This window comes from Lissotriton vulgaris, chromosome 11 (assembly GCF_964263255.1).
Source record: "Lissotriton vulgaris chromosome 11, aLisVul1.2, whole genome shotgun sequence".
NCBI lineage: Eukaryota > Metazoa > Chordata > Amphibia > Caudata > Salamandridae > Lissotriton > Lissotriton vulgaris.
In genome coordinates, this window is record NC_141699.1 from 1102309412 (window position 1) to 1102332656 (window position 23245).

General features: G+C 47.7%; 1 protein-coding gene across 1 annotated transcript in view; it reads right to left on the bottom strand.

The window, feature by feature from the left end:
- UTS2B (urotensin 2B) overlaps nt 1–18756 on the bottom strand; it is a 31498-nt gene extending 12742 nt beyond the window's left edge. Inside the window, exons 1-2 of the mRNA XM_086944968.1 lie at nt 18625–18756; nt 40–141 (exon numbers count right to left, since the gene is read on the bottom strand). Coding sequence (XP_086801094.1) covers nt 40–141; nt 18625–18721 — 199 coding nt within the window. The 5' untranslated portion in view covers nt 18722–18756. The remainder of the gene's footprint in view (nt 1–39; nt 142–18624) is intronic.
- Nucleotides 18757–23245: the final 4489 nt, after the last annotated feature.

Sequence of the window (23245 nt, forward strand, 5' to 3'; positions counted from 1 at the left end):
CAGGGTATTTGTCAAATAATGAAGGTGGCCATACCGTACCTAAACTGGAAGGTCTTGCAAATCCCCGGTTTTTATTGAGCAGCAGCGCCAGCAGCATGTCTTCATTTGTGGTTCCATCTTTCTCTGAAAACAGTTCATTTTCTAAAACAAGAAATAAAAAATAATACATTTCTCGTACAAATGTGTCTAAATGTTGGTCTGATGCCAACATATTCGAAGCATAGACAAATTACAAATGTACATACAGATGGTTTAACTCCATTCAGGGCACTCTCCCAGTCAAGGAACACCTGTGACATCTTCCGCTCCTTAGATATGGATGTTGATACCCGGAGAGGAAGCCTATAGAGGCTGTTGGCGGTGTCAGTGATTGCGTAATTGTCAGGGTTGGGCAGAAAGTACAGAACTTTACTCTGTGGAATTCCGCTGAGTTAAATAAAAGCTGCAAGAGATTTTGCAGAGTTTAAGCAGAGATCGTGCACATTTTTAGCACAGGGAGCTTGTTCCGTGCTAAAAAATAGTCGGAAACGGCAACATGTGCCTCACCAGAGGGCGCTGCTTCTTTCTGCCACTCAAGTAGATTTTCTAATGAACGGCAGCATTCTCAACGTGAATGGTAGCGACCTGCTGTGACTGCCCATGTTGAGAAATCGTGGCGGGACTCGTCCTAGCGCTCAATTTGTGTCGCTCACTCTAAATCCGACACTTTGTGGTTAGCCACATTTTTTCCAGAAATCCGCGCTCCTAGCGGAGTGCGAAGTAGGCAAAACTCAGCGAACTCCGCCGGCAGAGTGGAGTTTACCGCACACCAGGTGCCTGAGGTGGTGGATTAGAGATCTGCCTACTGGGTAGCCCTGGGAGCTGAATTCTTGCTTATTCACCATAGCAAGAGGCAAGGGTCATCTGTCTCCAAACTGTCCCTAAAGCGTTGGCCATCTCTTGGTGTAGATCTTCCGACCTCCTTGCGAAGCAGTAAGTGGGTTTTGCAGATCAGGTCATTACTAGGGTGACCTTCTCATGGGAGAATTGGTCCCCCAGAATCACGAACAAGGGAAGGTCCTCCAGTCACACCTAGCAGCCTGCCCAAAGAGTCAGGGTTTCTCCATCCTTCTCGGATTGCCTCTCTGGGGCGTAGCAGGTTTGATGGTGCACACTATCCATACTTTGCTTCAATGCCACCTGCCTGCAACCCTTATGAGACCTCCTGGGACCCTGCTCGGGAGGCAGGAGGTGCCCATGCCTCCTTGGTTAAATGAATCTTGGTGATGTGGCACTTCAGAGTAGGAATATGTGAGTCTCATTAGCGAAGAGACTGTGAGGGAGACAAGCAATCCCCAAATCAAATCTTTATGTTACTTACAACTTCTCTTGGCCATGGCTTACCCCATCGTTCTTCATCAATGTCCTCTTCTGTTGCTATGGAGACGGCTCGTAGAGACCACTCTCTATGAAGGCAACCGATTGATAAATGCATAGAGCATAGTACGTAGGAACTTCTGTAAATGGCTTTATTCAGGGGCACGCTGTCGCTTGGGTTAGATTAATCATTTGAAAGCAGTTTGCTTCTATTTAGAACTACCTATGCAGTGCCGCCCTCTTGCCCTCATTCTGATCAGCGTACAGAGCTGATCTGCTTGGCACATCTTCCAACAAATTTCAGAAATCAGATACCTTGTGTCCTGCCTAAACAACAGGTTGTTGTTAATGTCAGCCAACCCTCTACAGCATCATAGGCAGAAGTGAGCTTAAAAAGGGACTGGACAAGCAATCCTACCTGGGTGATCTGGTCTCTGCCACCCCCACGCTCTTCCGTTTCACTACAGCGCATCCCTCAATCAGCAACTCTTGTGACCATCTTGTTCTGGAAGAACTCAAGTCCTTAGAATTGCCTGGCATGCTTGCCTCAATTGCCCCTCAAGCTTTATACAGCAGCCCACTACATACATCTTTCCCATTCAAGATGCCTCTATTGTGGACGTGGCTTCAGCCCTCCTCAACTCAAAGTCTTTGTTTCCCCATTATAAAAGCCCTAGCCCCACCTGCTGTCGCTCCGCTTCACCCACCAACTCAAGTCAGGCACTCAAGTCAAGTCAAGTGATTTATATAGCGCGCTACATACCCAGAGGGTCTCAAGGCGCTTGAGGAAGGGCGGGGAATTACTTGTCGAATATCCAGGTTTTAAGTTGCTTTCTGAATGTAAGGTGGTTCTGAGTGAGGCAAAGGTGAGTGGGAAGTGAGTTCCAGGTTTTAGCTGCCAGGTAGGAGAAGGATCTGCCTCCCATGGTGGTTTTGATGATGCGAGGTACAGTTGCAAGGGCTTGGTTGGAGGATCGTAGATGCCGGGAGGGGGTGTAGAAGGAAAGTCGTGAGTTGAGGCATTCGGGTCCAAGTTCGTAGAGTGCTTTGTGTGCGTGGGTTAGGAGGCGGAAAGTAATCCTCTTGTTAACGGGGAGCCAGTGGAGGTTTTTCAGGTGTCCAGAGATGTGGTCTTTACGCGGGATGTCTAGTATGAGTCTGGCTGAGGCGTTCTGGATGCGTTGGAGTTTTTTCTGGAGTTTTGCGGTGGTACCGGCGTATAGGGTGTTTCCGTAGTCCAGGCGGCTCGTGACCAGTGCGTGGGTGACCGTTTTTCTAGTTTCGGTGGGGATCCAGCGAAATGTTTTTTTGAGCATGCGAAGAATATTGAAGCAAGAAGATGAGACGGCGTTGGGACTTGTCTGTTCATAGAGAGTGAGGAGTCCAGGATGACACCTAAGTTCCGTGCGTGGTCCGTCGGGATGGGTGCTTTTCCAAGGGCCTCTGGCCACCAAGAGTCATCCCAGGCGGAGGGGGAGGTACCTAGGATAAGGACTTCTGTTTTGTCAGAGTTCAGTTTTAGACGGCTGTACTTCATCCACTCGGCTACTTCTTTCATTCCTTCATGTAGGTTGGTTTTGGCGGTGTTAGGGTCTTTGGTGAGTGATAGTATCAGTTGAGTGTCATCAGCGTAGGAGATGATGTTGAGGTTGTGTTGGCGTGCGATAGCCGCGAGGGGGCTCATGTATACGTTGAAGAGGGTGGGGCTGATTGAAGATCCTTGTGGCACGCCGCAGATGACTTCGGTAGCTTCTGATTTGAATGGTGGAATGCGGACTCTCTGAGTTCTTCCGGCAAGGAACGAGGTGATCCATTCCAGTGCTTTTCCTTGGATTCCGATGTTTCTGAGGCGTTGTATTAAGGTGCTATGACAAACTGTGTCAAAGGCTGCGGAGAGGTCGAGGAGGATGAGGGCGACTGTGTCTCCGTTGTCTAGCAGAGTTCGAATGTCGTCTGTTGCTGCGATGAGTGCGGTCTCAGTGCTGTGTTTGGCTCGGAAGCCGGACTGAGAGGAGTCGAGGGATTTGTTGGTTTCGAGGAAGGCGGCAAGCTGGTTGTTGACAGCTTTCTCGATGACTTTGGCCGGGAATGGAAGGAGCGAGATGGGGCGGTAGTTTTTGAGTTCGGTGGGGTCAGCTGTGGGTTTCTTCAGAAGGGCGCTGAGTTCGGCATGTTTCCAACTTTCCGGGAAGGTGGCGGAGTTGAGGGAGCAGTTGATGACGTCTCGGAGGTGCGGTGCTATAATGGAGTCTGCTTTGTTAAAGATGTGGTGAGGGCATGGGTCTGTGGGGGATCCTGAGTGGATAGAGTTCATCAGGCGGATGGTGTCCTCAGTGGAGATTGGGTTCCAGTCATTGAGGATGTTCAAGGGGGGTGGGGGTCCTGCAGAGGGTTGGGTGGGTTGGTCTTCGGGTCGGTTGTCGAAGCTGTTGTGGATGTCTGCAATCTTGTTGTGGAAGAATGAGGCTAGGGAGTTGCAGAGGGCTTGAGAGGGGGTGATGTCGTTGGAGTTGGCGGAGAGGTTGGTAAATTCCTTGACGATGTTGAATAATTCCTTGCTGTTGTGGGCGTTGTTATCTAGTCGGTCCTTGAAAGCGGCTTTCTTGGCATTCCGGATCAGTTGGTGGTGTATACGGGTGGCGTTTTTGAAGGCGTCCTTGGAGCTGGTGTTTGGGTCTTTTTTCCAGGACTTCTCAAGGGAGCGACAGAGTTTCTTAGATTTCTTAAGGTCATCGTTGAACCAGGAGGCCTTCTTGCTGCCTAGTTTGATTTGACGTTTTTTCAACGGTGCTAGGATGTCGGCGCTGTTGGATAGCCATTGGGTGAGGTTAATGGCTGCTTGGTCGGGGTTTGAGGAGTGGGCGGGGGGGTTTTGAAGAAGCGATGAGGAGATCTGGTCGATGGTGATTTTGTTCCAGTTTCTTCGCAGAGTGGGTTGAGGATGGTTGTTGGTTGTGGTCTTATTGTAGGTAAAGTGAACGCAGCTGTGGTCCGTCCAAAGGAGAGCTGTGGTGTGGCTGAAGGAGACATGTTTGCTGGAGGTGAAGATAGGGTCGAGTGTGTGACCTGCGGTGTGGGTGGGGGTAGTGACAAGTTGTTTAAGTCCGAGGTTGGCGAGATTGTCCAGAAGGGTGGTGGCGTTGCGGTCGTTGTTCTTTTCCAGGTGAAAGTTGAGGTCTCCCAAAAGAATGTAATCCTCGGAGGGGAGGGCGTGTGGGGTGATGAAGTCCGTGATGTCCTCACTGAATTGTGCACGGGGTCCTGGTGGCCTGTAGAGGAGGGGGCCTCTGAGTGTGGTCTTGGGGTCGATGTGGATCTGGAAGTGAAGGTGTTCAGCGTTAGCGAGATAGACGTCTGAGCTGGTTGAGATGCGGATGGATTTCTTATGGACGATAGCGATGCCTCCTCCTGTTTGGTCGGTACGGTCCTTACGGATGATCCTGTAGCCTTCCGGGATGGCAATGGTGATGTCTGGGGCTGATGTGGCGTTCATCCATGTTTCTGTTAGGAAGGCGACGTCTGGAGAGATGGTGTCTAGTAGATTCCATAGGTCGATGGCATGCCTGTGGACTGAGCGGGTGTTGAGCAGGATGCATTGCAGGTGGTTGGTGTCAGATATCTGTTTTGTGTTCGTGGATGAGGAGTTGTTCTTGGTGCCGTCGAACTTGCAGGAGTTGCAAGAGACGGGTCCATGGATGTGTCCGGGAGCGGCTTGGACGCAGTTGGGGAGTCGGCCGGGGGTTTAGGGCTAAGAGGGTGGAGGCGTCGTATGAGATACGGGTGGGGTGGGAGGTACAGGGGCCAGGGGGTCTGGCGCTGGGCGCGGTCCAGGCGCGGACGGGCGTAGACGGGCTTACCTTTGGCGCACCTTCGGCGCAACTGGGGCGCGACCGCTGCGCGTGAATGTTGTGCGCGACAGCAGCTGTCATAAGTGGGTGGGGAGGGGGGAGGGGCGAGGGAGGATCAGATGGGAGGCGGGTGCGTGGTGGAGGGGGCGGGCTCAGGGCAAAACAACAACAACACAGCAAATGGCGGCTACAACGCGAGTGCAGACCGGGTTGGGGGAAAATGCAGAGGTTATTGCCAAAATGATTACAAAACAGTGAACAAATGCAGGCACAGTCGAGCGCACAAACAGGCAGGCACGTTCAAGCGCTTAATGAGGACAGCAGCGCTATGCAGGCTAAAGTGAAAATACAGTGCAACAAGCAACTTCAGGCGTCAGGATAGCTCAGCAGCGCAATGTACACGATACCAGGCAGCTTTAGGCAGGAGTCAGCGAGGGCAGAAGGGAGCGACCGTTCCCAACGAAGTCGAGGCGGTCACAGCGCTATGGTGGACAGGGGTGAGCCTACACACTTAGTGGGAGGGAGGATCAGATGGGAGGCGGGTGCGTGGTGGAGGGGGCGGGCTCAGGGCAAAACAACAACAACACAGCAAATGGCGGCTACAACGCGAGTGCAAACCGGGTTGGGGGAAAATGCAGAGGTTATTGCCAAAATGATTACAAAACAGTGAACAAATGCAGGCACAGTCGAGCGCACAAACAGGCAGGCACGTTCAAGCGCTTAATGAGGACAGCAGCGCTATGCAGGCTAAAGTGAAAATACAGTGCAACAAGCAACTTCAGGCGTCAGGATAGCTCAGCAGCGCAATGCACACAATACCAGGCAGCTTTAGGCAGGAGTCAGCAAGGGCAGAAGGGAGCGACCGTTCCCAACGAAGTCGAGGCGGTCGACTTCGTTGGGAACGGCTACAAATCAGGAATAAAAAAAACAAATAATCAACAAGCACTTGGGTGTGGTGGCTCAGTGGACTACTGCGTCTACTGCAGGGGCCTGTGTTTGACCTCATGGTCACAGGTTCAAATCCCAGTGGGTCCACTCAGCCTTTCATCCATCCGAGGTCAATAAAATGAGTACCGTTGGGTAACAATAAACATCTGTTATTCAGTGCCTAGATATCCATAGTGGTGAATGTGCGCTATACAAATACAGATGTTATGTTATGTGTTAGTAGCAAAGCCAATCAATCTCGCCTTATGGCTATGCCAACACAGACCTACTGAATTTGCCTGTGGTTTTTGCAGGTGATGTTCAGCATCAGCAGAACTAAATAAAATATGTCTATTGCTGATGCTAAACATCACAAAAAGGGCATTGGTGTATGTGTCCACATTTATCATCAGGAGAAGAAGATGCAGAACGAGTCTGCAAGTAATGCGCACTGTACCCAAGGAAAGGAATCTCTTTCCACAATATTTACAAAATTCTTATAGTTTCAAACAATATTTGCATTTATTAATGCGATAAACATTTGCAAGGACCAACTGCATCCTTTGTGAAAAAATATACATATATTTATGTTGGATATGGATGCAAAAATGGAAGAGGTATTCAGCTTTCATAGAACGAATGAAACCGGAAAGCTACAGAGCGGCTGATGCCGTTAGTACCTGAGCCCACTGAGCTGCCTTATAGCTAAAGGAACCTGTAGGATACAAATAGATGGCAGATGAGCCTGACAGGTTGAGAGCTGCACTTTGCCATCTGTATCTTTAAAAAAGTCATCTCTTTCAAGTACATTAATATTTATATAGATGTCAGGTGGAACTGGGTCATGTTTGACACCTTCAGCCTTGGATGTGTTCACGTGGAAATCCAAACTAGTGCACTTACTAAAAATGAAAATCTACCATTTAAAGGCTTACCACTACATAGACAGGACTGCTTCCACAACATCTGAACACCTCAGCCATCACATCTACACGTGTAATAACTATTAGAACTTTGGAATGTGGAGCACTCCATTGAATACAATGGACTGCTCCGGGCTTCTATGGGCCTGTAAAGGCCCGCAGAGCAACATTCTAATGTTATTAGCTATTGCTGTGAAGACAAAGGGCTCTCGGAGCTCGAGGGGATTTAAACCCCCTCGGGCTCCAAGACACCTTTGTTTTCTTTGTTAGAACATTCTACCCTCTAGTGGCAGGATGTTCTAATAGCCTTATAGCCCTTCATAGCAGGGCTCTACCGGATATTAAAGTTCCACTCTCTTGTCAAAGACCCTCGCCTTCGGCTCAGACCTTTAACGTGGGCTATAAGGCTATATTACAACACTGAGCAACTGTGTACTAAGTACCCTATATCCGTTGTACAGTGCAAGCCGTGCAAACTGCTTAACGCAATGCTGGAGATGCCAGGGCCCAGGGTCCTTGTGTTTATGATGGCTCTTTTGTGGCAGACCCTAAAAGCAGCAATATTACTCAAGGAGGTTGCACTACACTCTTCTAGTTAATCTGAAATGTTAACAGCAGATCTGTAAAGAAAATGTGTGCCTGTTTCAGACTCTCATCCACTGTTGACGGGGAGTACCGAAGGGAGACCCCAGGCCCTGCGGATATCCGACGAAGGATTATAGAGTCCACACACACCAAAGTCTAATGCTTCATCATCGGGCCGCACGGCCGACTCCTCGTTGGAGGGGTGCTGCAATGCCCAACAGGCACCCACAAGGGGGCTCTTTATCCGAGGTCTTTTTCCTATGTGAGCCCGCTGAGTGTGTGGTCACCGATATGAATTAAAATACACTATAACTCCCTAGACACTTTTAATAAGATTCGGGGTAGGTACGTCTGAATAAGAAGAAAGTGCAAACTGAACAAGACATAATGTGACAGATGTTTGCTATATTAAGGGAAGGTCGACATGTTTCATCCCACTGCAGGTCCCTGAAGGGATCCACGTCATTTATCGGGACCACAAAGAAAGTACCTCCTCGCACTCTCATCAGCTTACCCAGACCGTCAGAGACAATATTAACCACAGTGATAAGTACAACCACAGGTAACTATTACCAGCCCCCTTGTGGACTGTATCCTGGTACCCGGGGCCTGGTAAACTGGTGCCCCATGAGCAGAAATCTATCGGCGCAGACTTGGTTTGGAGGACAGCTGGGCTTCCACTACATTACAAATGCGATCCTAAGGATAGTGTTGGGCTGCAATTGAGGGAGCAAATCATAGGAATTTAAAATAACACTGAGAAGGACAACTGTTAAATTAATTAAATTAATTCACAATTTAAAATTATGTGTATATATATTCTAAGGGATTTAGAATATATATAATTATTATAATTTACAAAAATAATAATAAACATAATTAAACAATACTTTCAACTGTAAAAGTTTTTTTAATGTGAACTTTTTACAATGAATTAAATATACAATTGTAAATCAAGTGTAATAAATAATAATTACAAATAAAAATGTTAGAAGGATGAGTAGTCAGTCAAGAAACTTTATTCGTTTTTTGTTTGAAAAACCATAAAAGTTACACAAGTACAATACATAAAAACAATAGGTTATTGACACAATTTAAAAGAAAAAGGTCCAGTAGCGCACAATAAATATTCTAAAAAAACATATCTAAATAAACAAACTCTACATATCCATACAGCGCCTTGATTTCATAGATGCTTTTAAAAACCCTACTATAAAAAAAATACAATCATCCTTCAACCATTGGAGATACACAAGGGCTGGTCTAACTTGTTTAAAATTCATCTTTTTTTAAAATAGGAACTAAAAAATGCCTATGGGGGACTTCATACAGTTTACAAAGAAACACAAAACGCAGCAAGTCCTGCGGAGACTTTCCGTCGCAGCTGCAGGGAGATAGCACTTGACCTCTGTTAGGCCCCTTAGGTCTTGCTAGCAGAAGGTGGAAGAGATTCATCCGAAATCGTGTTAAAAGGAATTTCTCATGTGTTGTCAAGGGCCCCATGAGATACGGTTCCGTCAGTGGCGTTGATTTGAGCAGTATATAGGTCCGGACACTAGGGGGCAGATTTATGTTAACTGGCGCATCCCGAGGGATGCGCCAGTTAACATGCGCCACAGTGCGCCACAGCTACGCCACCCATGGTGCGCCGCATTTATGATGCGGCGCACCATGGGGCAAAAACGGCACAGATGCGTCACGCATCTGTGCCGGAAATGTGGCGCATTGCTAGAGTTGCGTCGCAAGCGCGACGCAGCTCCAGCAATGCTCTGGGGGGCCTATTCTTTCAATGCTGCCTCAAGCCTTACGCCTGCTTCAAGCAGGCGCAGGGTTTTGACGCAGCATTGCCCTGAAAGTGACTGAGTGAAATCTCATAGATTTCACTCAGCCACTTTCAGGAGGCGTTCCTGCGCAGGAACGCCCCCCCTGCGCAGGAACGCCTCCTCATGGCGCAGTGCTTTACAACGTGACGCATCTCCTAGATGCGTCACGTTGTAAATAGGGCGCAGGGATGCGCCACGTTTCCGTGCCGTTGCGTCACGCAACGGCGGCGTAAACGTGGCGCAAGCCCTTCATAAATCTGCCCCTAGGTTTCCAGACCTCCTCTGCTTCCCGATCTGCTAGCTTTCAGCTCAGAAAGGCTGTCTTGGTTAATTCAACATCCTTTCTTGCAATGAAATCTGGATTGGAAAATAAAACGCCCCGCCCAATCCATTCAAACCCTCTTTTTATATAATTAATCCAGGGGATACGAGCCGCATTATCTAGGGACATGCATTCTCTTAAAATCAAATGATTGAGGATTAGATCTTCGTTCAACCAACACTTTAACCAAAAAATCAAGGGATGCAGAGCAAGAATATCACTTAGGTAGGAGACCCCCAATTCCTCGTGTACCACTAGATTCGAGGTTCCATGCGGAACACATAATAATCATTTTAAGAACCCGTTTTCTACTACCTGGAGAGAATCTATAGCAGCATAACCCCAGATTTCACTGCCATAAGTTGCTATGGTTAAGCTTTTTGCTTGATACACTTGTCCTGTCAGTTTCTTCCCTACTTTAGAGGCAAAGTTAAAAATTGCTGCGTTGACCTGAGCCAGATCCTCTTTTTTCCTCTGAATTAGGGGGCCCCATTTTAATTGATTGTGAAATAAAACCCCTAAGTAGGAAAAAACAGGAGTAGGATGAGTAATTTCTTTGTTAAATGACTGTTTTTGATGATTTAGTGGGCTGTAAATATGTATTTTTATATTTCCAATAAATGGTACATTTTTTTAATTAATCTACCGTTATATTTCATAAAGTAAAGTTTTTTTTTAATTATAACCTTTATTACATTCCCCATGCTTTCCATCATGTAGATCAGTGTCCCAGATCTCTGCCCTCCTCTCCAACACGCCTGCCAACCGGGCAAAATGTAAAATACACTCTGAAAGTTATTTATATATCTCCAACTCATTTGAGGGGATGGACATGTGTAAATTATTATTATTATTATTATTATTATTATTATTATTATTATTATTGCAGTCTTATATAGCGCATAGTTACCCTGGAGCATCCCAGCGCTTGTTCCAGAAACAAAAAGGTAACCATCACATGCAGTCAGGGTCAGCAGTTAACGAAAAGATGTGTTATCAAGCGTTTGCAAAAACGAAGGAGGCAAGTCTCAGAGCGCAGACTTAGGTGGAGTGCATTCCAGAGTACAGCAATATTCACAGAGAATCTTCTTCCCCCTGTACATGCCTTTTTAACTTTAGGGGTCTTAAGCAGGTGTTTTTGGTTGGAGCGTAGGGTCCGGCTAGCCCTATAGGGTGTAACTAAACTCTTCAGGACGGAAGGGCCTGTACCCTGCAAGATTTTGTGCGCAAGACAGAGGGATCTGAATTTCACCCTTTCACGCACCGGCAACCAATGCAGTGCCCTCAGTGCGGGTTTAGCCGACCGTGACATAGGAGTGTTTTTAAGTAGCCGTGCTGCAGCATTTTGAATTTGTTGCAATTTATTGAACGTAACTTCAGGGGCACCAAGATAGATAGCATTGCTATAATCTAGTCTTGATATAATCAGCCCCTGAATCAGTAGCTTCCTAGATAGCGGTGGAAGGAGAGGCAGAACTTTACACACGGACCGAAGAAGACCGAAACAGACTCCTGCCACTTTTTAGGTTTTGCCTGGCGAAAAGATGCGCTTCTGCGCATCTTTTTCGCGCAGGCGAAAACCTCTTGAGTTGTATACGGGAGACAGGAACGGCCTCCGTCTTTCATTGGCTAGCTCCATAAATGGAGGCTAGCCATTGGAAGACGGGCCTGTCCGTCAATGCCGGACCAGATTCGGGGGCGTTCCAGAGAATTTTTGGCTTTTGGCTACGTCACGCGACGTCAGCCAAAAGCCGGGAACGCCCCCGAATCTGTTCCGGCATTGCCGGCACCCCCCTTCCTGCTCCGGTGTCTCCCGCCGTCCGTGTCCTCTCCCGCCCCCCTCCCCCCGTCCCTCTCGTGTTTCCGAGCTCCGACGGCCCTGAAAATCTTGTTGGAAAAGTGCCACAGTATGTGTAAACACAACAGCACCGATCTCTTTGGCAAACGGAGCAACTCTGCTACATTACCTTCTTATTACGTCGTCTCACGCCTGCTGAAAATATTGTGCAAGCCTTTATAAGGTGATTATAGTCTCCCACATAGAATAAAGCAGAAATTAAGAGTGGGTGTTTATTTACTCCACAGCTGGGGTTCAGTACAGGAAAGCAGGATTCCACCTGCGTATTACCGCACATTCAACACTTTAAAGCTGGCCTCGAATCTGATTTATAATGAACGACTGGCGACGTGTTGGCACAGTTTACAAGCTGCGTAATGGTGTGTTTAATTCCACAGTATAGATTTCAGACACCCCGTCAGGCTATCACATGTAATCACATGGATTTTTATGAAATCATGGGGAGCTCGAAGATGTATTCTGGATGGAAAAACACAGTTCCCTAAAACATGGATTTAGTAGGTTCTTACAGTCACTTCCTATGACTGCCCGTCAACCTTAATGTGGTCCCCACCCTATCCCAGGGGCCAGTCCATCCAGCCAGGGCAGACTGCAAATTGTTGCTGGCTCTTCAGAGCTGTTGCTGCAGCAGAAGACACCAAATATTCCAGCTATGCTGAACTCCGGCACGAAGAGGAGCACGAGGCACATCTGGGGACGCTTAATTCCCACCCAATTCTGCGGTGTGACATCTGTGGACAGTGCGTAAGCTCTTCCCCCGCACAGAAATAATTTCATTCATTTTCGGGGCTTGTTTTCGTAACCGGAGACATGTCAGGGCCTTCCACCTCCAGAGTGATTTAACAGTTTGTGCGTCAAAAAACCCAACCCGAGAGGACAGCCACGCTAAAATATTATTAATCACGCAGCCTGCACCTCCTCTGGGAGCCCCTGGAAGAGCGGCGGGGATGGGGGTTTCATCTGCCCTCACTTCCAGGTTACTGTCGGTGCCACACATATATACTCCCTTTCCTGAGCGCAAGCACGTCTGCGGGAAAATATCTGCCTCTCTGAACCTGAATGGCAGACGTTTGACATCCGCACACGGTGACCTTCACTGAGCATGGGGCGTTGCGCAAGTGGTACCCAGACTACAGGCACTCATACGCATCTTTAAATCAAGGGAGGCGAGTGGAAGCCATGCTCTGTAAGTGACGTCCTGGCTCTTGGCATAGTGATAGTCATATTATCGCCGCCCTAAGCAGCAGTGCCTCCTACTAAGACATCTATACCTTGATCTTCATCCAGGAGTGCGTACCATAAATATCACAACTGGTCAATTGCCACCGAGGTGCCCAGAAACGGGGCCTGGTATGGTGTATAATCAGGGTGAGCAGGCGTCCCGTGTTTGCCGGGGCCGTCCCGTTCAGAGTGCAGATTCAGAGTGCAGATTCAGAGTGCAGAGTGCAGAGTGCAGATTGAGAGTGCAGATTGAGAGTGCAGAGTGCAGATTGAGAGTGCAGAGTGCAGATTGAGAGTGCAGAGTGCAGATTGAGAGTGCAGATTGAGAGTGCAGAGTGCAGATTCAGAGTGCAGATTCAGAGTGCAGATTCAGAGTGCAGAGTGCAGATTCAGAGTGCAGAGTGCAGATTCAGAGTGAAGAGTGCAGATTCAGAGTGCAGATTCAGAGTGCAGAGTGCAGATTCAGAGTGCAGAGTCAGAGTGCAGAGTGCAGATTCAGAGTGCAGATTCAGAGTGCAGATTCAGAGTGCAGAGTCCAGATTCAGAGTGCAGGTGCAGATTCAGAGTGCAGATTCAGAGTGCAGATTCAGAGTGCAGAGTGCATATTCAGAGTGCAGAGTGCAGATTCAGAGTGCAGATTCAGAGTGCAGAGTGCAGAGTGCAGATTCAGAGTGCAGATTCAGAGTGCGGAGTGCAGAGTGCAGATTCAGAGTGCAGAGTACAGATTCAGAGTGCAGATTCAGAGTGCAGAGTGCAGATTCAGAGTGCAGATTCAGAGTGCAGATTCAGAGTGCAGATTCAGAGTGCAGAGTGCAGATTCAGAGTGCAGAGTGCAGATTCAGAGTGCAGATTCAGAGTGCAGAGTGCAGATTCAGAGTGCAGAGTCAGAGTGCAGAGTGCAGATTCAGAGTGCAGATTCAGAGTGCAGATTCAGAGTGCAGATTCAGAGTGCAGAGTGCAGATTCAGAGTGCAGAGTGCAGATTCAGAGTGCAGATTCAGAGTGCAGATTCAGAGTGCAGAGTGCAGATTCAGAGTGCAGATTCAGAGTGCAGATTCAGAGTGCAGATTCAGAGTGCAGATTCAGAGTGCAGAGTGCAGATTCAGAGTGCAGAGTGCAGATTCAGAGTGCAGATTCAGAGTGCAGAGTGCAGATTCAGAGTGCAGATTCAGAGTGCAGAGTGCAGATTCAGAGTGCAGATTCAGAGTGCAGATTCAGAGTGCAGATTCAGAGTGCAGATTCAGAGTGCAGAGTGCAGATTCAGAGTGCAGATTGTGTGGGTGACTCTATGTGTGTGTGGGTGGCTTTGCGTGTGTGGCTCTGTGTGGGTGTAAAATGCAAGAGGTCATGCATTTGCGAGCAATTAAGCTATTGGCATTGTAAATGACAATGCCATTTATTTATGTTTTTAAAAAAAACACATAAATAAAAATAATGTCAAGAGCAATGCCAATAGCTCTAACTTTAACAAAAGGCAAAACCATTGCATTGTAAATGCTTGTTTAGCCTGGGTCCTGAAGGAGAGATCTTGCTCCAACCATACCCTGAGACTCTTGATCTCCTCCTTGGGATTCGGGAGAGATCCCAGACAGCTAGGCCAGATAGTCGAGGGAAATGAGGAACCTTTATGCCCCAACAGCATAATTTTGGTCTCCGAACCATTCAGCTTTAATGCTGACTCACCCATCCAGGTGTGGACTTTGGACAGGCAAGAGTACAGCATATCTGGGCTTTCAGTGGCCTGAGACAGGGCGACCACCAGCTGGGTATCGTCGGCATAGCTCACGATTTTGATGTTAAACGGAGCAACCACATCCTCCAAGGGGGCCATATACACATTGAACAATGTGGGGCTCAAGTGGAATTGCACACTCGGGAATGGTGAATAGCAAAAAAAAGTGGAGAGTTACCTCTCAGCGAGCCCCCCCTAAAACCAGAAAATGTGAATCACCCCTGAGGTAATGATCAGTAGTGGTTATGAGTTGGAGGTCGACATGTTTCTTGCCTAATGTGTCCGGGGGATCTTGTGGCAATTCTTCAGGACCAAAATAAGTATACTATCTACAAAGTTGTTGGTTCATAATTAGTATCACCTGTGAACCAAGCACTCCAAACCGGCGGAGTGCCGGGTAGGTTCCAGGCGAGACCGCCACTACAGAACTATCATTAGTAATGTTAACGTTACCTCCGCTTTCGGTTCAAGGAAGTTAGTTTTCCGCCCAAATCGAGTTAGCCTACAATTAAGGTACCTCATTTGTAGATTGTTTTAACACCTTAACCACGTCTGCAATTCCGCCTCGGTGCGGGGTGTTCCATTGAGTGGGCGGGCCCTCGTTCGGCCAACGGACCTGCGCAGCACTACGGAGGTAGTGCTCGTGACGGCCTCTGGCCGACGGGCGCAACGAAGGGGTTAAGAGCGTGGTTCACGGGTGATACTAAATATGAACCAACCTCTTTTCCGTTTTAATTGGGAACAGTGGGCTCGCCGATTAATTTGGATTTGGAGCGCCACTGAACCCGTTTTTATCCGTCTCCACACTCTCCCTGCACACTTATCGTTCACATCTGCACCATAGGGCCCTGTACTCGCCCTGCACCTAAACGGCCTGGGATAAAAAGATCTCCGTCGGGCATTGCATAAGTGGGTCCAGGCGAAATTTCATGTACGCAGGTGTAATCTCCCATAACTCGGGAATTTCATGTTACACTTGTTGTTTGAAATGTCAAAATTAGGCCACTGCGCCATGTTGCATAATTGAGATTTTTGTGGGAACAACACGAATGAAAATAATAGTTGTTGCTGTCCGCGTCACCTGCAATTGTGCACTATTTTTCTTAGAGCTAAATGCGTCGTGGTGTAAAAAAATCAATGCGAGGAAGCATTTTGTGGTTAAAAAAAATAACAAAATGCCAGAGTGGTATTTTGCATAATAACGATTCATCTTTGCATACTGTTTTAGACATTTTGTTCAATTTCTGCAAAGGAAATGGTGCAAATTCCACCCAGGCCTAGTGCTAACAAGAAGTCATTTGTAATAACAGCATTAAAGGCGAGGAAGGAAGGCGGGGCGAGGGGGGAGAGCCGGTTAAGAGGGATATTTCCTTTCCGCACCCGTGACCTGCCCCGCCCCAGCCGCTTCGGCTTCACGCCACCAGCAGCCCAATGTTGGACGGCATAAAAAGCCGGCCATGTTAATAGGATATTAATGGGAACAGCTACACGTGCGCTAAAGTGCATTTAATATAAAGACGGAGCAGTAAAAATGTGTGTGTCATCTAAAGAGAAAGCTGGGAGAGAGAAGGGGTACTTGGAAGTGTTATCAGGGCATACTTGACAAGGGTGGGGGGGGGGATAAACAGGTGGGCCTCTGTGATAGTTAATGGCCTTCAGATGCCCTGGTGCCCCTGGCTGGGGGGCGGGGCGCCGGCATTTCACGGGTGCAACATTAAATGTAAACTGTGGGCACACTTCCGGCTTCCACACACCTGTTCCCGTGGGCGCCCGGTGCCCCCAAGCCCAGGGTCAGAGGGAGGCCCCGCTGTGCGGGCTGTTTCGGGGTTCAGGGGAGCAGGAGGCAGGGCCAGCTCTGGAATCCTGGGGTATCAGCAGGTATGCAGGTCTGTTTCATTGACGTCAGTCTGCATAATCTACTCTTGCGCACCATCGTATTCACCATTCTAGTGACAGGAAGCATCGTCACCTCGTCACCCCGTGTTTTCCGATGCACCGATTGGTGATTTCCTGATGCTGGAGTGCATTCCACCTGGTGGAAGAGGTGTGGTGGGGTAGCAATGCTCTAACATTGGGGTCAGGCCATCATTCCTGTCTAGCTGACACCAGGTGTGAATGTGTGCACATCACTGGATCTCCGTTTGACTCTGAGCTCCCAACCTCGAGTGCTTCGAAGCTTTTTGTCTGATGTGGGCTCTACAATAGCGCCGTTCGTCCTCTGTGACCTGTAGCTCTAAACAGTGGTTTGTAGTTGTAATATTCACGCAGGGCGTGGCATTTCTTGGCTCAAAACAAATAATTAGTGACCACTGTACAAAGTCAGTCTGGCAAAGTGGAGACAAATATATTTTATCTTTCCAATAGCTTAAAACACGTTCAGACGCGCAGTAATGTGACAAATGTACCAGGACCCCCTCCGGCCAGGCCAGCCGCCCCCTGGTCCTGCCTTGTGATGATGAAACATAGGAAGGCGGAAAATAAGGCGCTGCTTGAAGGTGTTAAGGGAGATCGGAGAATGTATACTGGGAAGGCAGGCAAGTAGCGCCTCTCGAGTGCTGGCAGCAGGCAGTTGTTTCAATGCGCTATGTAAGTTCCATCACTTAATATAACTTCATTGGAATTTCTCCATAAAATATTAGAGCCTCACTCTTCCCCTGGGAGTGGGGCGACTCATGTTGCTTTCAGTTTCACGACCCCTGAATTACAAGGTTGAACTGCCCACCTCTTCATCACGAAGACAACTGGGCCAAACTTGAGGAACTCTGAGCCGCCCTCGTTTCAGCTCCACCATGAGCGCCAGGGAGGAAGTTTCTGGAGCCTTTGGAATGCGCCACCTGCCCAGAGCTGCTCTTCTTCCGTCCAAAGGGCTCTAAAAATTCATAAACGCCCCCAAAAATTCAAGAATATAATACAAGAACTGTGGTAATAACGCGCCGAAGCAGCACAACGGTGGTAACCAGGCGCTAACTGAAGGGGTCTTTGTATCACCCGGATGGACTGCCAGAAGGTGTCTGCCTCAACATCAACTCGCCTAAATATTGTGGCAAAAATATAGACTACCAGGATATCAGCATATTCAAATCGAACTGTCAAAGTATTGTGTTCAAAATATTGCCTACCAGAATGGTGACGTATTACTATCAATCTGACAAATTATCGTGGTAAAAATATCGACTACCAGAACGTCAAAGTATTAATACCGACCTGCCAAGATATTTTGGGGGAAAATATTGACAGCCAGAAGATCTACGTATTGACACTGACCTTCTAAAATTTAGTGGTAGCAATCGTAACTTCCAGAATATTGATGTATTAATACCAATCTACCAAAAAATTGTGGCAAACATATAAACTTTCAGAATATCTTGAAGGTAAGGCTATGTAGGTAAGTCCAGGTGTACTATGCTTAACTTGACGTATAGGTGCCTTGATGATATATTAATATCTTCGAGGCAGATGGAGGTGGAGTTAATATAAATTTACCAAAACATTTTGAAGGTGGAACATAAACCAGGTCTGCTGATGGGTAGATGTTTCCTTCAGCTTGAGAGGGAGAGGTTCCTAAACCATCCTGAGGGAGAACTGTCTGGTAAGTAGGAACAGATACCACTAGAAGACCCGTAAATGATGACCCTTCACCCTTCTGTAACTTGCCTTCATGGTCAGACCTCCCGCCAACTACGATCGTCCAATCAAGCCCTCGCCGCAATTCCGCGCATCCATAGATCCACCATGGGGGGAAGATCCTTCTCCTACTTAGCGGCCAAAACCTGGAACTCTCTCCCCACCCACCTCCGCCTCACACAGAACCACCTCTCCTTCAGAAAGCAACTAAAGACTTAGATATTCGATAAGTAAAGTACCCCCTCCCCTCAAGCGCCTTGAGACCCTCTGGGTGAGTAGTGCGCTATACAAATTTTTTAACTTGAACATGCACGCAGCAGGGCAAACCCGGGGGGGGGGGCAGGAAGTTTGGGGGAGCCCATGGCTTCAGGATAGGCATGACTTGAAGGCGCCCCTCTTGACTTACCTTGTAGCATGAAGGGCTTGCCTTGCGCCCCCTGAAGCGCGACCACCACCAGGAGGACGAGGGTCCCTAGGCAGAAGGGAAGCGTCATCCTGTCCATGCTGCGGTGGGTGACGGGTGTGGAGTCCAGCGGAAGCTGAGGGCCAGAGGGAGGAATGAAGCTCGTGCCCAGGGCGTGGGTCCTTTTATGTGGTAGGACACGTGTGCGCGCTGTGTCATCCTCTGCAATATACCAAGAAATATAATCCACCCGCCACCATCACTCACTTCTTGGAAAACTGACGGAAAAATGGGGCTCGTGACTGACGTCAAAAGCAGGTCGATATAGTTCATATATTTCATACATCAGTGGTGTGATGAGAGCTGGCGAAAAATGAAGTGGGGGAAATGTATCTAGTGTTGTTAGGTTCTTGTTTTAATTAACCTGGGGGTTTTCCAAGTGGCGCCAAACTTGATGGCAGGGGGCGTGGCGGGTATTGATTGAGCAGGTGGGAGGCCCTGTTCCAAAATTGTTTCTTTTCTCCCCAGCTTTAGGACTTAAGATCGCTTGGAGGAAGGAATACAAAGGGGTCGGGTACCACAATTCAAGACAAGTCTGAGATTAATCACAGAGGCCTGATGTCCTCTGAGAGTCGGGGGGCGCCTGGGCGGGTAGCGGGCTGGGATTGAACGGCACTGCCGCGTGATTAATCGGAGATCGATGCATGTCCGCTGAGCCGATGACTCCAGGTGTGAGCCGGACACGTCGCGCCTGCTTCCCCTGAGCCATATATCAATGACACTTTTTTAATCTTCTGCCGCGTGTCTGTCTGGCTGGAGAGACGTGTCCTGTCCGTCCTGTCCATCCCCGCGTTGGGTCAGGGGGAGAAAGATTTTCTGCTATTCTTAGTCACACAAGAAACTGCAGAAAGTAATTTGGGCGCGCAAAGAGACTCAAAGGTTGGGCTGGTTGGACTATACCAGTTGAGTGATACTCGAAGTACGGCCCGCGGGCCACCTGCGGCCCCCCTGGCCTGCAAATGCCCCCCCTGGTCAACAACAGCCCGGGGCTGCTGTTTACTCGCTTAGCTTTATGAATATGGTCATGTTTAAACTAAAGACATCTTGTAACAAGTCTGTAAAAGTATAGATAAATTCTCTTCAAATTCAAAAAGTCAATTTTATTAACAGGCAGAACCGCTTTACTTTAGTTCATCAGATTATATCAGTTCATTGAGAAGTAATGTTTTAAAAAAAAATAGTTTTCAAACGTAGATTTAGAAACATTAATGCTTCAACGAAGCTGACAGTAATGCTTCTAGTGAACTAAGAGGCAGGTCAGTTGTGAAGTGCACCCCCTGGGCGGCCAGGCTTGCCGATATACATGGACAACTTTATAGTTTATGAAATCAAACACAGGAGAATGTTTAGTACAGTGCGCACCTCATAGTCATGTATTTCAAGGTCTTCTTAAAAGTGATAATGAAGTAAAGTAAAGCATGCCCAGGATCACAAAATTTTGTCAAGTAGGAAAGCCGGGATTGATTCTGGGGTTTCTGGTTTCACGTTTTGCAATTGAGCCACTGGATGTACCTGCTTAGCTTCCCCTACACCCACCTTGACCCCTCCACCCCGAACGCCACCCTGCTGGCATAAATGCTGCTCGCGGTCACACCACAGCCCAAGCTTTTTGACCCCTGGGAAAATGTTTGTGGGCCCCCATGCTCTAGTTCTTGGAGCTGATTAGCATAAAAGTCGTAAGTGTATTCAGAAGGGCAAAAATGGGTTCTATTTCTGTTGGCACAGCTGGGATGTAAAGTTCAAAGTTATTGTGATAATTCCTGACCCGTTCAACAGAAAAATAACGAAATTAATAATTATAAAAAACAAAATCTCAGTAGGTACTTTGCTGCAAAGTTGATGTGCATCAGAAAAGAGGGGAAGTAAACATACCAGGGCAGACTTCAGGACATGTCTCCCTAACACAGAAAAAGCCACCCAAACATTCGACAATATAACGGAGACAGTACATTGTACATGCTCCAGGCTGTCCGGGGTGCACATTTTTTAATGTCAATGAACTAGGCAGTACTGAGCCCCCTTCATACTCTACATGGGGTGCTCTGTACAGGGTGCAGCTTTCGTGCTCTACAGGGTGCACATTTCATATGGAACACAGACTAAGCTGCAAGGGGTCAAAGGCAGGGAAAAAAACATAAGCATTGGCAAAACCAATAGGTCTCAACTTTCAGTGGTGTTGCCCAATCTTTTGGCTTTGCCAGTGATTGTTGCTGCTGCTGCTCCACATCAGCAGAAATAAAAGAAAAGTATATTTGCCAATGTAAAAGAGCATCTGAACAAAAAAAGTAGCATGCCACGATATGTGCACAAACGGGTCATCAGTCATCACACGTGCATGCAAATGCACAATGACTCTGCCGGAGGTAGGCCGTCGGCACATCAGCACTCAGGCATCATGGTGTGGCAGCCATTTTGTTTTTTCATAAAATTTTCCACTCCAAGTAAGCAGATGCTACTTTTGGAGAACATTAATACAAAATTGTCCAAAAAAGCCCACTCTTTTCTAGAAAGGGGTGTCCGGGCTGCAATCTGCAGTGGATGGGCCCTCTACCAAATGACTTTGACCCAGAGCAAGTGTGAAAAAGCAGAAAAGGAAGGAGGAGGAATAGAAAGAAAGGGAAATGGTGACAAAGGAAGAAACACGGGGTGAAAAAGAACCTGCCAGAGTCTTGCGGAACTGATGACTTCCTGTAACATATTAAAGTATAAAAAACAATATTAGATACACCTCAGCCACCGGTAATTACTCGGGGTGCATCTTTATTTGCTCACCACACCACCCCAGTTTGGACCCAGCCATATGCAAATCAGTCTTGACCCTGCTCCAGTGGGAACAGTCCAGCTTGAACTGCCAAGCCAGGTCCTACCTGGACATGAAACAAGCATGCTGGGACCGGTTTCAGGGCATCACCCTTCATCAGCCAGGCTAGCTTGAATCCAGTGGTGCAGTGAGTATGGGACCCACGTCTGGGCACACCCTTCCCCTAAGGGCAAAATATGCAAAATAAATAAATGATGGACGGAATGTTGAACAATGCAAACATTCACCCACAGTCACAAGGATCTGTGTAAAATCCATCATTCTTTTGCTCAGCATGCCACCCAGTTTGGACCCATCCATATGCAAATCAATCTTGGCCCTGCTCCAATGGGAACAGTCAGATCAAGCTGCCAAGCCAGATTCTCCCGTACTGGAATACAGCACCCCATGGCTGGTTTCACCCTGGTGCACAATTTGTTTTTGTATAGGTTAGTGCATCAGTAACATACAACTATTCGCACGGATCCTTAAGCAAGCCAGGCATTATTCGTTTTATCCTATAGAGGCATAAGAAGGGACATTACAGTGTCAATGGCAATCACATAATGACTTGTTCACCCCACTAGGGGCGTGTTTTTAGCATGACCTCTTTAAGGTGCAATGTTATATCTCGCCTGCTAACAAACTGAATTCATCTGTCCGCAGAGGCCTTGGCCTGTCCATCCATCATGCCAGAGGCCATTGCTCATGAGGAAGTGGACTGCGCTTGCTCCAGTAAATTATATTTTATATTAAGTGGTTGACTAGTGGATAGAATTGACAGAATCGATATTTACGCAGCTCTTCGCATGATTAATTTGATATATAAGTGACGCGCTACCCACCTTTCAAGCAGCACCATCGCTGAATTTATATCTGTTATTGAAATATGGCTGGATGCTTACAGATGATGAAACAACTTATTCACAATCGATTCTGTCTCTCTGGTCTCTTTGCTTTAATGCGGAGCGCGAGCCTGGGCCACCGTGTCTGGGAAGGACCAAGTGAACTCACCAATATAGCCTGAAAGACAGGGTCCAGGGGACCATTGATATGTCCACCAGGGGGCAGAGGCCAGTATCTGCACCGCTGGGAAAGAAGCTTTTTTTTCCAGAGTTTTATATAGTGCAAACTTGACCTGAATCAGGTATCAGAGCGCTTTACATAGCACCAGTTACGTTTCATGAGGACACATTCATTTTTGTTAGGCACTGGGAGATTAAGTGATTTGTGCAGAATCACAGGATGTTCAGCGTCATTACCGAGACTCAAACCCAGTTCCCCAGATTCGTGGTCGAGAGATGCCCACTTCCTGTTGGGGACCTCTGTTCTGTGAAGTAAGCCCCCACCACTGTGGTTTCTTATTAGCACTTTAAGTTTCCTCAGCAGATGTCGGGGCAAATTAACAACAGATTGCGATAATTATTGCAATGAGCGCTTAGCACGTTTTCTCTTATCGCCGCCTATTGCTGGTTTACATCGACGTGTTAGCGGCGTATTAGCAACGCTTTGCTGACAGCCGATGCATGTCAGATAAGCTGCATTAACGTTGGGATTCCAGCGATAATCATGCAGCGATAATGATCAGCTTGATGATAGTCATATGTGGACTTAACCATGCGATCCACCTCCCATTCAGAGCATGGTTAAGTCAGGTTTGAAATAGGTGTTAGATTCCAGCGATAACCAGCTTTTTTGATCGCTTCGCGGGTCCGGGGCCGTGTTGCTAATATGGCGAAGTTGTGATGGCAACTTTCTGAATGC